The following is a 16,594-nucleotide window of genomic DNA, read 5'->3' on the forward strand; positions in this document are numbered from 1 at the left end:
ATTTCTCTCTCCCGTTTGTCTACTACAGCATGAATGCCATGTAAGATAATGTGAAGGTTACTTTGAACATGATGAACATGCAGTTTTTCAGCAGCTGTTAATGTTACTGAATTATTCTATATGGTTACAGTTTTACGTAAAGTGTCCTGTCAACCTTTATATATATATATATATGTGTGTTTTCTGGAACACAGAAGAGGTTATTTTGAAATCGGTTGACAAGCAACCATTTTTAATTAGGATGGATGGGTTGTAGAAAAAAAAACAAAACAAGACATGTCTTAAAATATCTTTCTTTATTTTGTGCAGAATAGTCATACAGGCTTGAAAGAATATGATGGCGATGGCTGAACACATTTGTAAAAAAAAAAAAAAAAAATCATGGTTTCCATTCATGTTGTTTTTTCTTCTTCTGTTCTTTTTTGTCCTCTGTGTATTGTCATTTATATTCACAGTTGAAAGCATACTTTGACCCTGAAAGGATGCAAAAAATGCAGTTTTTCGATGGTTGAGAGCGGAGGAAGGTCACGTCTTGAATATTTGTCTTTTTTCTTTTTCTAAAAGCGTCTCCTGTTCTTCTCTCATCAGGCTTCCTCTGCCTCCCGGAGCAGCTCTGAGTCTCTGGCAGAACCACATGCTCTTTAAAGAGCTCTACTTCACCAAATTCACAGTAAGAATCACCATATACTGTATGTCCTCCATCTGCTCTGCCTTTACTGAAATGTTGTTGTTTTGTTACACATGCATCTGTTTTGTAATGAAGGTTTAGTAGCCTGACGCAAATACACTAGCACAGCCTTATGTGTGATGCAGTTAATTTGGTCAAAAACTACCCCCTTTGGCAGAAAGGAGTAATGTGGTTGAAATTTGAAGTGTGCAGTTGAATATTTGATGAAGGTGTATATAGTAATAAGGCTCTTTGGGGGTTACGTTTGTAGAAAAGTGTAGATGTGTTTTCATTATAGGAAAGGGCTGTTCAATGATTTCTTCTGCCGACAATATGTGGCATTCTTTGAAAATATTGAAACGAGTTGTAGTCAGGTCCACAATCCAATATGAGTACACATAAAACTGTCAGAAATCTAAATAAAGCCTTTGCTTATAGCAATAGTCAAATGTTTGTTACAGAATGTATTACGCGTGTCCTAATACATACACAAAATATGTAATATTGACACATCTAATGCATGAAGTCATTGCAGAAGATGATAATAATACATTGCAGTAATGTATCAGGAAAGAATTATTAATAAATCAGAAGTAAATGTATGGCATGAACAAATGAATCTTTTTGTAAAGAGTAGCTGAAAGTGTACAGTTTATAAAATATGAAGTGATCGTCATCATAGAAAAGTAAGCTACATATGTACATGTATAAGGTATTCCCATAGGATTATTGCTTCAGCCAAACCTTGTTTAATTGAATGTATTTTCCTTGAGCACTGAAGGCAGGTGGCAGGGAAAGTGTGCATGCGACTCTTTGTTGTGAACAGACTCTGTCTTTTAATGAGTGTGTTTTGCTCATAATCAGGCAGGGCAGTGAGAATCCTGTCACCTGAGTCCGCTCTGCATGTGTGTTTGATGATGTCATGCGAGCCGCTGCTTACTGTGTCAGTCCATAAGCTAACAGTCATGACTAGAGCCGAGTGTAAAGCGCGTGTGTGTGTGTGTGTGTGTGTGTGTGTGTGTGTGTGTGTGTGTGTGTGTGTGTGTGTGTGTGTGTGTTCATCTTTCAGTGGATTAGAAATGAAGGACTGAAGTTTTCAGTGTGTTTACCACAGAGGATTGCAGCAGCCTTCAAAAAGGATGCAGAAGCAGCAAATACAGCACGTCTCTAATGTATTAACAGTGGATAACACAGGCTTACAAGTACTGTTACTAAGCAAATAGTAAGAGTGCGAAAAAAAAAACCTTAAATGTTTATGCCAGTCCAGCATGTACAGGGTATATTAATATCACCACAGTGGCCATTGTTATTATGATTGTGTAAGAAAAAATAAAGGAAGACATAGAAGAAGTCTATGAAGATGTTAATTCAGCATAGCAGTGTCCAAATACACGGCCAGAGTCCGAAGGAGCCCTGAACATGTTGAAACTGGGATCTTTAAAACTGTTTTTGATGTTGGCTTTAGACTTGTCTGTAGATGTGAATGAAGTTGCTCTTTGGCTGTTGACCCAGCTGTTCTCTCTATGATAATGCAGCTTCCACTATTGATGAGACGCTTGTATGTGCACTACTTCCTTCCCCATTCTACAATCATTACCATTTGGTCAAGATGTTGTCAGCTGAAGCAATGCAGACAACAAACTGTTGACATCTTCTTTATCATAATCCAGGCCATTTGGGAAATGAGCATCAACACACCATCTAGAGTGGAAGTTGGGTGGAGGCAGACTCGTTTCTTTTGTATTTGTATTGTATTGTTTGTGAATGTGAATATGCTTTACTAGCAAGAGTCTATAGGGCTGCAGCGCCATCCAGTGTTGGACAGAGGCAGCATTAACATGACTACATGTTTCTATCCGTCTGAACTCTTTTGTTAGGGTTACTACGACACCATGGATGCTGGTTTCGTGGATGAGGAGGGTTTCCTGTACATCATGGCTCGCTCTGATGATGTCATCAACGTGGCGGGTCACAGATTGTCCACTGGGGCTCTTGAGGAGGTCTGTGCCATTGTACTACTGATATTCAACCTTAAAGAGCGTTTACTGTTGCTACACCAACATATGATGTGTGTGTGTGGTTCAGTCCGTCCTGCTTCACCCTGCTGTGGTGGACTGTGCTGTGGTGGGACTGGAGGATTCTCTGAAAGGACACGTGCCTCTGGCTTTATGTGTGCTTCGGAACGGTGAGAACTGAACTAAGAAAATGACTGGAGTTTGACACGATAGCTTTCCTGTATTTGTTTTTGATATGGCACTTTCCATGACAAAAGTAAATGAAAAATCTTTGAATGTATCTAATTAACATGAATATACACTGCAAAAAATGCTTTTCTTTCTTAGATTTTTTTTTGTCTTGTTTGTAGTCCAAATATCTAAAAGTTCTTAAATCAAGAAGCATTTTGTAGACAAGCAATGAAAGCAATGAAAGTAATGAAAATAATCTTATCACAAATCGAAAAACAAGATTATTTAGCTTACCACATTGGTAGATTATTTTGCGTGATTTGAGGAAAAACTCACTTCATTGTAGCATATTATTTCTTAAAAGAAGACAATATATTTTGCTTGTCTAGAAAATGCTTCTTGATTTAAGAATTTGTAGAACTAGATACGAGACAAAAAAAGTCTAAGTATGAAAAGCATTTTTTGCAGTGTATACAATATGAGAATAGATTTGCATTTGGAGTGTAGTCAATAAGCGTGTCAGATTTTATAATGTGTGATGCGTCTAAAACAATTACTGAAATTATAGCTTATTTGTTGAATTGACAGTGTAAATACTAACAGTGAAATGAATAGATAAGGCAGAAGAGGCTTGTACAGTTGAAGTCAGAATTATTAGCCCCTCTTTGAATTATTTTGCCTTTTTTTTGTCAAATATTTCCCAAATGATGAACAGAGAAAGCAAATTTTCACAGTAAATTTAACACAGAATAATACTTTTTCTTGTAGAGAAAGTCTTATTTGTTTTATTTCAGCTAGAATAAAAGCAGTTATTAATTTTTGAAAAACCATTTTAAGGTCAAAACTATTAACCCCTTCAGGTCATATATTTGTCAGGTCAAACCATCGCTATACAGTAACTTACCTAATTACCGTAACCTGCCTAGTTAACCTAATTAACCTGGTTAAGGCTTTAAACGTCACTTTAAGCTGTATAGAAGTGTCTTGAAAAATATCTAATGTGTAATGGTGATTTAGTTAGTGTAGGAATGTACCAGATGTGCAAAATAACATGAGAAGATTGTAGAGTAAGGAGCAATGCTTAATGGTAAAGAATGCAGTAAGCAATGTTTATTAACAAATATATGTGTGTATAATGTGTGTGTGTGTGTGTGTGTGTGTGTGTGTGTGTTTGTGTGTGTGTGTGTGTTTTTGCAGACTGTAAGGAAAGCGAAGATGATCTGGTGAAGGGGTTGGTGAAGTTAGTGAGAGACACCATTGGTCCTGTGGCAGCTTTCAGGAAGGTGTTCTTTGTCAAAGCTCTTCCCAAAACACGCTCGGGGAAAATACCACGATCCTCTCTGGCAAACCTGGTCAACCAAAAGCCCTACAAGGTATTTGATGGCCTTTGTTTTGTAATCATAAATATTAATAATAGTGATATATTAATAATAAGAAAAATATATTAACACGTAAAAAATAAATAAATAAATATATATATATATAAATTTTTTTTTTTTAAATAATGAGCAGTTGAATGAATATAACGAATTATATATAATGAGCAGTTGAATGAAAGTTTTGTGGTTAAGCAGAGTTGTTTTAATGCTTTGTTTATAATTTGAAATGCATAGATCAGTCCCACTATAGAGGATCCAGAGGTCTTCAAGGACATCGAGAAGATGCTGAGAGAAAGTGTAAAAGGAGCTGGTAAATAATTTACCACCAGATGCAGAGACACACACACACACACACACACACACACACACACACACTTGGAGTGAATCACTTTCCTCTCCAAGATGTAAGAACCTACGAAAGATTTGATGAAAGAGAAACATTCTGGCATGGAAAACATGCTTGTGAACAGATTGTACTCTACATTCCCTAATGTGTTTTTAGCAGTGTGACTGACAGTAATAATTTGATTGCGCTAACATGATGAGAGTGTAGCGCTGTAGTGATATTTTTGTATGATTTGTACCAAATATAAGAAGTTGAAGTAATTGAGTGTTGTTAGGGGTATTTGTAGTGGCTGATTTATACAAAATGAAACGTATATGTATTTGTTTGACCCTCCCATATCCAAAGAAAGGGAAGACATTTTGTAGTTCCTAAAAGTCATTTTAAATGTTTAATGTTTTTGTTTGTGTCGTGGCAATATCTGTGATCATTCTGAAGTTTGTGAGTTTTGCTATTGCTATATGATAGTTTGTAAAACGGCTTGACTGTGTTCATAGAAAAATGTTAGTTGTGCTCAGCAAGTCCTCCGGAAAAAGCGAATGACGTTGACTGTGAATGTGATTGTTTATGTGAAAGTCACATATTTTTCCATAGTGTAATGTCGATCTGATGTTTTGGTGAGAGTGTTCATGCAACACAATGAATGAGTCAAAGTGAAAGGTAACGTGGTGTAGCAGGGTGAAGAAAACAGAGTAAAAGAAAGTGCTGTAATAGCAAGGCAATTGGACTGTATTTTTTATTGACAATGAAAAGTTGTTTGATCACCACATAGTTTTGACCAAAATACAATCAGTAATAAAAAATGGACACAAAATAAAAGAGTTCTCTGTGCGTGCAAAACAATGTAGAAACCGTGTCAGAAATAACCAAAGGACAGGAAGCGAAGGGCTGTACAACTGACGTCCCCCGAGCAGGAAACATTTTTTACACCAAAGTAAGTCACAGCAAGTAAGTCTACGTTCACTATGAGCTAAACCTGTCCTTCAGGAGTTTCCCATGATGAAAAGCGGCAGGACGCTCCAATGGGCCACGGAGCAAACCTAGATTTTGTGCTCCCGATGACGGAGGAGAATTTGTTGATGAAAAATGAGTTTTTGTGTTTTCAGTGTTCTCTGAGAAAATGAGCGTGTGCTTGAAGATGAAGGCGTGTGCTATACTCTGGCCAATCGGTGAGGTTGTTAAAGGGATAGCGTCTGAATTTGGCAAACTGGAGTTGATTTATTGACCTGGCGGAAAGTGTGTTTGAGTCGGTTGCTTGTGTTGATTAGTAATGTAATGAGAATAGAAAATGTGCAGCCACTGATTGTAGTTTGTGCTGTGCATGGTAGAGAGTTCCTTGGTGTTTTTGTGTTGTGAAGAAGAAAGTGTGCGGGTGTTGATGTTTTGCTGACGTTTCCCTTTAACGCACAGTACTAGAAAAGATGGATTGGCATTTGTGATGTGTTGTAAGAGATGGTTAATGAAATGAAAGAGCGTTAAGAAGTATTAAAAGTGTCAATTTGGTGTGCGGGTGTTAGGGATGATTGGTGGGTTTCCTGCAATTGAACGCAGTGCTTTCGTAATGTTGGCCATAGTAGGTTTTTGTGGCAATGCGGTGGAACGAATGACTGCAGAGCGTTGCATTTGGCGTGTCAGTGATTGTGAACGCTGTTCAACAGCATGCGATATATTTGAGCTGGTTGCTAAGATGAGCGGTGCGATGTAGACTCTGTTTCCAAATGTTAAAACGCACAAGGGAATGAAAGGAAAGTAAGAGCACGTGTAAGGTGTCTGTTGGGGGTAGGCGAAAAGTTGTACAGCAGCAGCATCAGCAGCAGCATCTTTTGAAATGATGACATAAAAGGACACGATGTGCACAAACCGTGAATGCGTTATTTGTCCTTTTATACAGACAAGTAGATATATCTATATATATTTATTTATTTATTTATATTTCTGTATTTATATATAAAACAGCATTATTTACAGTAGAATGATTTACAGTTGAACCTACACATCCCCTGTAGAAGAAATACACAGTACTTGAGCCGATGGAGCCACGTGGCGTAAAAGACGGCAGACACTGGGGTCGTGGCCTCAGTTGGTGGAGCGGGACGGGGGAGAGCGGCACTCCTCTGCCCTCCTCCTCCAGTCCCTGCGGTCCACAGGCTTGTGTTGTTCTCTTGGCAGTGTGACTTGTCAGAATTGTTTGTTGAGGCCAACTTGAAGGTAAGAGTCTGAAAGAAAAAGAAGAACAGGTTTAAGGTGGTGAAGGTCAGAAGACATTTGCATGTAAGAGTTGTGGATAGTATGCAGACGGGCAAAGATTGTAACGGGAAGGAAAAGGAGCTGCGGGATTGTAAAAAATGATTATGGAGAAAGAATTGAAGGCTTTGTATATTTGTAGCTGGCAATGTGAAAATGGATGGTAAAGTTGTGCTTGTCAGTTGGGATGCTTGGACAAGAGCGGATTTGAGGTTGTCATCAATTATTTAGCATGCATATATATATATATATATATATATATATATATATATATATATATATATATATATATATATATTGCAATTTTCAGTAGTATAAGTAAGCATAGAAATACATGTACAATAGTGCAATACATAGTGAAAGTAAAGTGCACTTGTAATATTTATGTACCTAAGGGCAATACATGAATGAGCATTAAAAGTCAACTGCAATATTAAGAATGAAGTTTTGAATCAAGAGCGGTAAAGACAGAGTGGAGTTGTTTTACTGCAGTTTAGTGCAACTTCCACTGTTGATGAACTGTATTGTACTGTATTTGAAATGTGTTTATATTGCAATGTGTAGCGATTTTGCTATTGTAAATAATGTTTGTGAAGTGATACGTCTATATAAGGCTGTTGTAGTGCAGCTTTATGTCAGTTTACTGCAACTTCCACTGTTGATGAACTGTATTGTACTGTATTTGAAATGTGTTTATATTGCAATGTGTAGCGATTTTGCTATTGTAAATAATGTTTGTGAAGTGATACGTCTATATAAGGCTGTTGTAGTGCAGCTTTATGTCAGTTTACTGCATTTGTGTTTTAAGAAGAGGAGCGCATGTGTCTTGTGAGGAATTGAGTTGACTGTGGGCATACATACAGGGCTGGTACAGTATTTTCCAATGTCAAATTGAATGATTTTTGAAGTACTTTCCAGGTGCATTGGAACGTTTGGTAGCACTTTACAAGTGTGAGTTGTTTTCATACATAAAGAGAGTTAATGACATTATGTAAGATGCTAATGGTTGTAGTATTGTTTAATATAGCATTGTGAAGAGAATGTTTTGATAGCATGTTTGCTGCAAGGCCAACACTAAATGACTGTCATTTGGTGTCTTAAATGTGATGTACTTTCCTCTGAAATGGGTGATTTTAGATCTTGGAATTGGGGTTGAATGTAAAACAGTGCAGATAAAAAAAAAGAGCAAATCATAGTAGAAGCACATGCACAGACTCCAGAGTGTTGTTTTTATAGAAAAGAGCAAAATGTTGTAATGTTCTTAAAATAGTTTAGAACTATTATTATGATTATTATTCTTATTTTTATTATTATTATTATTAGTAGTAGTAGTAGTAGTAGTAGTAGTATTTAGTATTTAGTGAGATAAATGATGAAAGCAACAGAAGGATTTGTGAAGCTGTTTGAAGTGCTTAGTCCAATATTGAAGCACTTTCCCAACCTTGAGTAAAATGGAAGCATTTTGAATGATTTCCAGTAGGAACCCTGCATATAATGAGAGAAGTTGTGAGGATCCAGCTATTAGTGAGTGTGTATGCAGGCTGTGATTGGTGCAGTAGCGGTCATGTAGTTGTTTGTGCAATATTTGTTTTTTCAGCATGATTCAGCAGCATTAAGCAGTGGATAGCTGTTATGGGCTTTATTTGTACATAAGGCTTAGATAAGTGTTTGGCGTCTCCAGATTGTGTCTGTAAAGTTTGAGCTGAAAGTAGCCATCAGATTCTGTGTAACGGGTCCAGAAGATGGGCATTTTGCTGTGTGAGTGTACTGTAGCTGTGATGTGAAATGAAAATGAGTTGCTTCTCCCTGGCCACCGTTCCCATGTATGTGTGCGCTTGTCATCACGTGCTACACCAGATTCAACTCAACTGTATTGTCATTACATATGTTGAAGTACAAGGCAAGAAAACGCTGCTTCGGTCTAAACAGCAGTGCAGGAAACAGGTCTAAGTGATAAAGCGCAGTTATTGAAAAAGTATGGTGATATTTACAGATGGATTTACTATGAACATTATGTACAGCTATAAAGAGATTTAGAAGAAATTAATTAATGTACAGGTTGCTATTAATAATCAGAAGTGTGTAGATAGATAAACATAATTACAAATGTATACGTACAGTGGGTGTGTACATAATGACAAATGCCCACGTGCAGCGGGTATGTACACTTGAGTACTGTTTAAAAGTGACAACATTGTAAACTGTGCTAAAGTGATAAAAATGACAGACAGTCGGAATAAATATTTGAATCTCAGTTTATTAGCAAGAAGAAATGTCCTGTGGACATGCGTATACATGTTACTGTGGAAACATGGCACCTGTCAATCAATTTGGTGGGTAAGGGGAAAACAGTAGTCTCATATCATGTCCCCTTCAAAGATGAAGTAGCGTTCCATGGTTTTGTAGCACAGTAAGATGCAAGGCAAAGTGTGTTCCTTTTGTCCATAAGAGGGTTGAATGAAATGTTGTTGGAGAGTTGATGGGCAGGCTTTTGAAATATGCGTAAGAACCGGTGTAAGCCTTTAGCATCATAAAAGACAAAGAAGTTTCCTGTAGGTGGTGGAGGAAGCCGTGCAGTGGAGGCCAGGAGCAGATATGCGTAGTTTGAGAGTTGCGTCTGATTTGGTAGGATGTGAAAAGCTAGCAGTTTTACTTGGATGAAGGCATGAGATGTAGGAAATGTGAGAGAAACATAAGCGGAGTCGTTGCACATGTGGGTGTAAATATTTAAGTGAGGTATTTGTTATGTTGATGACTGTACTGTTGTTAAACAGTTAGATTGTAGAAGCTGTAACGTGCGGGTGAGTGTAGAATGTGCGGTGTGTGTGTGTGAGTAAATGTAGCAGTGCTATTAGATGCGAGTTGTGTTTGTTAGTAAGAATGTGTTCCGCCTAGGAATGTGTTAAGTGAATATGGGGAGGTTTAGAAGTAGTGAAGGAAAGAGGTGAACTCACAGCTTGTGGCGCAGACGCAGATCTCAGCAAGAGTAGGTCCTCACAGTGGAGCTGTCCAGACGCTGTACTGCTGAAGGTCCGACTGCACAGAGACAGAGATGGACAGAGACAGACAGAAAGACAGACAGTGAGTGAGTGAGTGAGTGATGCAAGTTGTCTGTTTTGTGCGAGTGAGTTGGTTTGCGGGTGGCTGTGATGTATGGATCCATATGATGGTGCAGTAAAAATGGGCTAGGAGTAGTACGTTTGCGTATATGGTAGAAACTGTTGTGTAAACATAAAGTAAAAAGCGATGAGGGGGAAAAGTGAGGATTTTCTTTGAAATAAAGTGTGTATTTACATGCAAATGTGTTGGCATGCTTGTTGGAAAGTGACATGCAGTTATGTGGCTCCAGAAGTGTAGTTGAATGGATACAAGGTGATGTGCAGTTGTGTTGAGAGTATGCATAAGCGTGGCTGTGAGTCGTTGGTGGTAAAGTGTGTATCGGCTGTGATTGGTGTATGGAGGCCAAGAGTGTGTATTTGTGAGTTCCATGCCGATAAGTAAAAGGAAAGTAGTTGCGGCAGTGAGAAGGTGAGGTATGGGAACGGTCACATGCAGTGCTTTGCAAGCTAAGGAAACACATGCAAGTTTGAAAAGGAAAAGGAAGGAGCAAAAGAACAGGGCAGGAGTGCGATCAGTTTGAGACGACGTTGTGGTAATGTTTACAAGGCAAAGAGAAATATGGGAAGAGTTTTGAAGAATGTAAATGTACATAAATGTGAGGCAAAGAAGAGCAATGGTATGGAATGGTAATGACGATGATGATAATGATATCAAAAACAACAACAGCAATAATAGTAATAATAGTAATAATAATAATTAACAGCAACAATAACAATAATAATAAAGTGATTAAGTATGGGTTGTTTCTGTTGAGCTATTGGTTGGTAGTGGTGCGGGCGAACATTGATTGTGTGTGTGTGTGTGTGTGTGAGAATAGAGAATGGCACAACAATGAACGAATATTGAAGTGTTTGGTGTGAGTTGCATGGGTGTATGTGCATATGCAAGTGGTCTTGTAGTTGGTTGTGTGGTACATTTAGATGTAGCTGATCTTCCTCTTTGCTAGATGAGAGATATACATGCCTCAGCAGGAGTAAATACAGAATGAGTGAGCTGTAAAGTGAAGGACACAAAGGTTAGGTGAATGGCACAATGGGCCATGGTAAAAAAAAAAAAACGTAGGAGAAATGGTTTGTGGTGACATTTGTGACCTGTGGTTGTTTGAAAAAAGAGACTTTTGCAATATGTAATATTTGAAAGAGATGCGTGATCAATGGCGTTGTGTTGTCAGTGTAGTGCTGACATATAGCATAGATCGATGTGTCTGCGGATGGATGTAACCAGACGAAGTGATGTGCCGTACAGCGTTGAAGTTTGCAAGTGGATGAGAAGTGAATGTGAAATGTGTTTGTTTGAAATGTGCTGACAAGCAAATGGCTAACAAGCAATTGTGTTATGAGGTTAATGTTGTCATGAACTATATGTGATCCGTAATGGCTTTTGATGGTGTTGAGACACGAGTTTTGGTAAAAAGGTAAGAATTGAGCTGTCCCAGGTGTCCAGAATTGGGAAGGGCTGTTGAGGAAAGGCTGTAAAATGGAGGTGTGAGAGTGTGGGAAAGGGCATGTTTAGCTGATGAGCTGATCAGAGCTATTGGGATGCTGCAAGGAGCTGGACGTGGAAGTGGGAGTGTGTGACCTTGGAAGAGGTGGAGTGTAGTGTGAGTTGAAAGCAAGGTGCAGGCAGACAATGGGTCAAAGGAGCAAATAAAGGTATGTAAATCTGGCTGGCCACAGAATAGGTTTGATGCTTACATTCAGATGGAATAATAATGAGAAATGAAAGTGTGACTTTGTAATAGTGGGTTGTAGATCCTTTGTAGTCAATTAGAGGCTGATGTGTGGAATCTGTGGTCATGAGCAAAGGCTGGGTTGTCTTGCAGGTGCTGCTCTGGCAGGCAGGCCTCTACAGCAGCAGTGTTGAATTTCAGCTTGTTCCTGGGCCATTGTCCCTAGAATGTTGATAAATGCAAGCTGAGGGGTGTGGTGGTGAGGTGATAGACTGGATCATTGCATAATGTAGTAGTTTTGTTTGGTTGAATTTGCAGTGTGCTCTGGGGCAGTGTCCATGTGCAGTGTGAAAGAGCTTTTAATGAGTGAAGTGTGTGAGGTGGTAAGTGGTGAAAAGATTGGCTGAAACCTTTGTGAGTTTGTCCCACTGGGTTTGTCAGCAGTCACATCATCAATGAAAAGAGGAGAAGCAGTTTGACGGACAGCCATACATGTCTATGGCATGACAGTAGTAGCAGCATGCTTTAGTGCTTGGCATCATGAGCTGTTCCTTTCCATTGGCACAGTGTCGGCTTCCCATCACTGTGTTCAAAGTTGATGAGGATGTGATCTGTCCATAGGAGACAGGGCCAGTGCTGTGAAGGCTGTTGTAGAGCTGTAATGTGGCCTCCCAGTTGTGAAGGCTCATCAGTGGATGACATTGTGAGGGGAACAGTCTGTGTTGAAGGTGTAGTTGTGTTGTCTTGATTGTGACACAGAAGCAACGAGCTGGTGGAGAGTGTTATTTGATGTGGGCAACTGTTGTGAAGGGTGGTTTATTAAGCAATGAAGTAATTGTTTTGGCCATACTCAATGGTCTGTCTGTGTGTAAGTATGTATGTGTGTATGTGTGTATGTATGTATGTATGTATGTATGTATATATATATATATATATATATATATATATATATATATATATATATATATACATATATACATATATGTGTGTGTGTATATTTGTGTCTATATGTGTGTGTATAGATATCTCTATCTATCTATCTATCTATCTATCTATCTATCTATCTATCTATCTATCTATCTATCTATCTATCTATCTATCTATCTATCTATCTATCTATCTATCTATCTATCTATCTATCTATCTATCTATCTATCTATCTATCTATGTATCTCTCTCTCTCTTTCTCTGTCTATATCTATATATATGTATATATCTATATATCTCTCTATATATATCTATATCTCTCTCTCTCTGTCTCTCTCTCTCTCTCTCTCTCTCTCTCTATATATATATATATATATATATATATATATATATATATATATATATATATATATATATATATAATATTTGAGGTCCTTTGGTGTTAAGGTGGATTGGTGTCTAGGAAAGGAGGCAGGTGAGTGTGTGATTTGCAGCCTGGTGTTGTGTTGTTGTGGGAGGGGCAGAGTTGTGTTGCCTGGCTAAGTGTGTGCGCGAGCTTTGTGTTGAAAGCAACTGGTATCGTGGTTGTTTGCAGAGATGGAGCAGTTGTGGTGTAAAGAGGTGCGGATGGAAGGTGTTGGAGGTAATCTGTAGCTGCATGCGATAGTGAACACCTGGAGACAGAGTATTTGCAATGGATCTTTATTGAACTTTTGCTTTTGCTGTGACATGTTGCAAAAGCAGATGGTTGGTAGGCGTGGCCGGTCTGCATGGATGATTGTGGGTGGAGAGTACTGATTGGCCAGTGGAGTAACGGCCAAGGAGAAGAGGCGGTGCTAGCAGCAAGCCGTCTTCCGATTGGTTAACGAGGAACGAGTAGCAGCTGCAAGCGGTGGAGCAGGAGGTACATAAGGAGGCTCATTGTTGAAGCGGCAGCGGAAGCGGCAGTCGGGATGGGGCAGGCGAGATGGTCGTGTTCATCCTTCGTCGTGTGAAGACTGGCGCGTGTAAAGACACAGCGCGACTCGAACTGCGCGACTCCAACGAGCAGGCGACAACAGCAGGGAGCAGGGGACTCTACAGGTAAGCCATCCTTTGCTTCTTTCTAAGCTCATGCTTCTTAGGCCTCCCGCACCCTGCTTCTTCTACTCAACTAACTGCCAGTCCACCTGCACTGCACTAGCAATCAACTGATCCCTACCACACCAATTCTCTTCACTCTCATTTCAGCAGGAAAACTCCTGCAAGGCTACACATGCGTATGTCACAACTAAACCTCTCTCTCTTCTTCCTCCAGCTACCTGCATCCTCTGGCCGCTCGTTAAGCCTGCGACTCCTGCTCAACTACCAGCTGCCAATAAAATGCTACCACATCAACTGCTTTGCTGTTTACTCATGCTACTGCCAACCATGTCCTCCGTTCCTTCACCCCCTTCTCACTTGCAGCTGCATTGTACTACGGCTGGACAGCTTCACCACACTGCCCATTTCCATACACTACTACACATTCAAACACTTCAGAACTGTCACAACCTACATGCTTAAACCGAGCACTCTAACCAAACAACACACACTACTCTAGCACACTGCTTAACTGTTAGGACATTCTCTGACACGCATTCCACCTGTCTTTACACACAACAACATGCTCAATTACACTCACAAAAGTATCATCAACTCACTCCAACACAAACACGCAACAGTACCACTGCTTCCTGCTCTGGACTACCTCAGCCTCCACATCTACACAACTCTGCAGCATTAAGTATCACACACACCATCAACTCTCAAACTATCTACATGTCACAACATGTTACAAACTATAATGACATACAACCAAAGTAACAAATCGACAGCCTCATCCAAGCAACCACAGTACACCTGCACAACAATCAAGCAGCACACTATACAAGCATCAACACAACCAAACAGCACAACAGACAAACCAAACAGACCGCACATGCATAACAAATGCATGATAACAGACAACCGGACCCACAAACAATACGGCTGCAACCAACATTTCAGTTTACAATCAATTCATCTGCTCATTACTTCCTCCATTCATTGGCCAATCAAATAAAAAACACAAAGAAATAGATTCCTTTTTTTTTCTCTTACTCTTCAGTCAAGATAGCTTATCACTCCATTATTACACTCATAATTACTATCACAACAACATCAACAGACTGCCCACTTTTAGCCTATTTACCATAGACATATCTACAAACAAGCTTACATTCCCATTCATACCACACATCAACTAGCATCAAATATTACCTTTTCTTTTCTCAAAACAAAACACCTCCAACTTAGCTCACTGCTTGTTTCAACTGAACAACATGATTTGACCTTGGCCTCACAAAAACTCAATCACATTACATCAAATCTCAAACAACATTTAAGCCTGTCACCTCCGTGCACTTTTTACACTTGCAGCTCTAAGGGTCCACAAGCCAACGTTAACTCCTCAAGCTTAATAACAACTACAACACCGGCACCAGCGTCTTTAGGCTCCTCACTTCCAAACAGAACAAAAGGACAATCCGGCCCTCGTTTACCCTGCTGCCCAACTCCCTACCTCCACATCGCTGTCTGACGCACCCAACTCTGCATCACTGCACAACAGCGATCATGTTCACTCCACTCCGCACTAAACAAAACTCCTTCCTTGCTTGATAATCAGATATGCCCATATCACCAACACTACCTTCAATTATACAACTCATTGCCAACACCTTTACTACTCAATTTTTCACTATTTGATCCATTCCTTCTTGCAGCCCCAGAAACAAATAAAAACAGACAGACAGACAGACAGACAGACAGACAGACAGACAGACAGACAGACAGACACACAGACACACAGACAGACAGACAGACAGACACAGCGTGGGTGACAAAAGGCTTTAACAGGAGGGTCACACTTTCTTGCCATGCTCCATTTCTTTCATTGGATCTACATGTATCTCTTTTTCAACATTTCTTACACTCACTTCAATGTCTATTCCAGGAGCGCTCTCAACACACATTAAACAAACAAACAATCTATTTATACTCAAATACACCATCACAATCAAATCTTACCAACACCAATACGGGTACACTTACATAAGGTGTGACCTGCTTGTGTCTTCCCTAAATACAATACCTGATGTCATGACCACAGGGCCTGACTTAGCCAATGGGAAGTTGCCTCTTATGCCACATTTAAACAGACATTAGCTCCCCCCCCACCACCTTCAATTCTCCTCTTGCCTTCTCTTGCCCACTACCATATGGCACCTCTCTATCACACATCTGTACAGCTGTGGCCTGGCCCACGCATAACACATTTGCAACATTCTCCTGCTACAGCCCTTTCGTCTGGATTGCTGGCCAGGGCCATTCAATCAGGAGAAGGCCAGACCCTTCCTTGAAAATGCTTGCTCTACCATATTTTTTTTACCCACAAATGCATGTCTTTATTCCACTCTGCTAGTATTCTCCCGATCTGTTCCTCCGAGGCCCCCAACATCCTTCTCAGCCCACCAGCTGGATGCTTGGCCCATTACATTCTATGCTAGGCCCACTAGGTCATATCACCTTTTGGAAATTGGTGCCTGATATACACATGCTCCCTCTGCCGCAGTAAGTCTTCCCCTTTTAGGCTGTGTGTTCCCTACCAACATTTTGCTCTTATGCACTGCTCTCCCTAGCTTACAGCTAGCCCATATTTCCTTTTCCTCTGTGTCCTCCCACTTGGGTAGAAAGTAGTCTCTGCAGCACCCTCGTACTGTAAGTCTGCCAACTATTCCAATGTGCTCTCATTTACAAAACAAATCTTGCCATACTACTAGCTTCAAAGCATTTACCACTCCACTCAATCACTTTACACTTTGCTAATATAAGGATCCGGGGATGGTGGGAGGTTGCGCCCTCGCTGACATGGTGCCCTCGCACTATTTGCTTGGCAAGCTCCTCACCAAACATGCAACCCATTCGGATACTGTGGCACTTTCCGCACATGAACCCACACTGTTCTCAACATAATGTTTCCACTCCGACCATCAGGGAAAG

General features: G+C 39.9%; 2 protein-coding genes across 41 annotated transcripts in view; one reads left to right on the plus strand and one right to left on the minus strand.

Annotated features, from left to right (window-relative positions):
- Positions 1–16,594, plus strand: part of acss3 (acyl-CoA synthetase short chain family member 3) — a 239,992-nt gene that overhangs the window by 198,522 nt on the left and 24,876 nt on the right. For 10 of the 21 annotated variants that reach the window (XM_087248262.1, XM_087248261.1, XM_087248257.1 and 7 more), the window contains 5 exons: positions 589–670; positions 2,545–2,667; positions 2,753–2,852; positions 4,051–4,226; positions 4,467–4,542. In XM_087248262.1, coding sequence (XP_087104388.1) covers positions 589–670; positions 2,545–2,667; positions 2,753–2,852; positions 4,051–4,226; positions 4,467–4,542 — 557 coding nt within the window. Of the gene's footprint in view, positions 1–588; positions 671–2,544; positions 2,668–2,752; positions 2,853–4,050; positions 4,227–4,466; positions 5,395–13,130; positions 13,619–13,832; positions 14,633–16,594 lie in introns of those variants that run through there. The other 11 variants (XR_015483149.1, XR_015483148.1, XR_015483144.1 and 8 more) reach the window with 4 other exon arrangements.
- The window catches only part of ppfia2 (PTPRF interacting protein alpha 2), a 340,251-nt gene continuing 328,954 nt past the window's right edge, over positions 5,298–16,594 (minus strand). For 7 of the 20 annotated variants that reach the window (XM_087247257.1, XM_087247256.1, XM_087247252.1 and 4 more), the window contains 2 exons: positions 9,774–9,855; positions 5,298–6,791 (listed from right to left, as the gene is read on the minus strand). In XM_087247257.1, the coding sequence (XP_087103383.1) occupies positions 9,797–9,855 (59 nt within the window). In that variant the 3' untranslated portion in view covers positions 5,298–6,791; positions 9,774–9,796. Of the gene's footprint in view, positions 6,792–9,773; positions 9,856–14,598 lie in introns of those variants that run through there. The other 13 variants (XM_087247249.1, XM_087247250.1, XM_087247248.1 and 10 more) reach the window with 5 other exon arrangements.

Source organism: Danio rerio, chromosome 4 (genome assembly GCF_052040795.2).
Source record: "Danio rerio strain M-AB ecotype USA chromosome 4, GRCz13ab, whole genome shotgun sequence".
In the NCBI taxonomy this organism is placed as follows: Eukaryota; Metazoa; Chordata; class Actinopteri; order Cypriniformes; family Danionidae; genus Danio; species Danio rerio.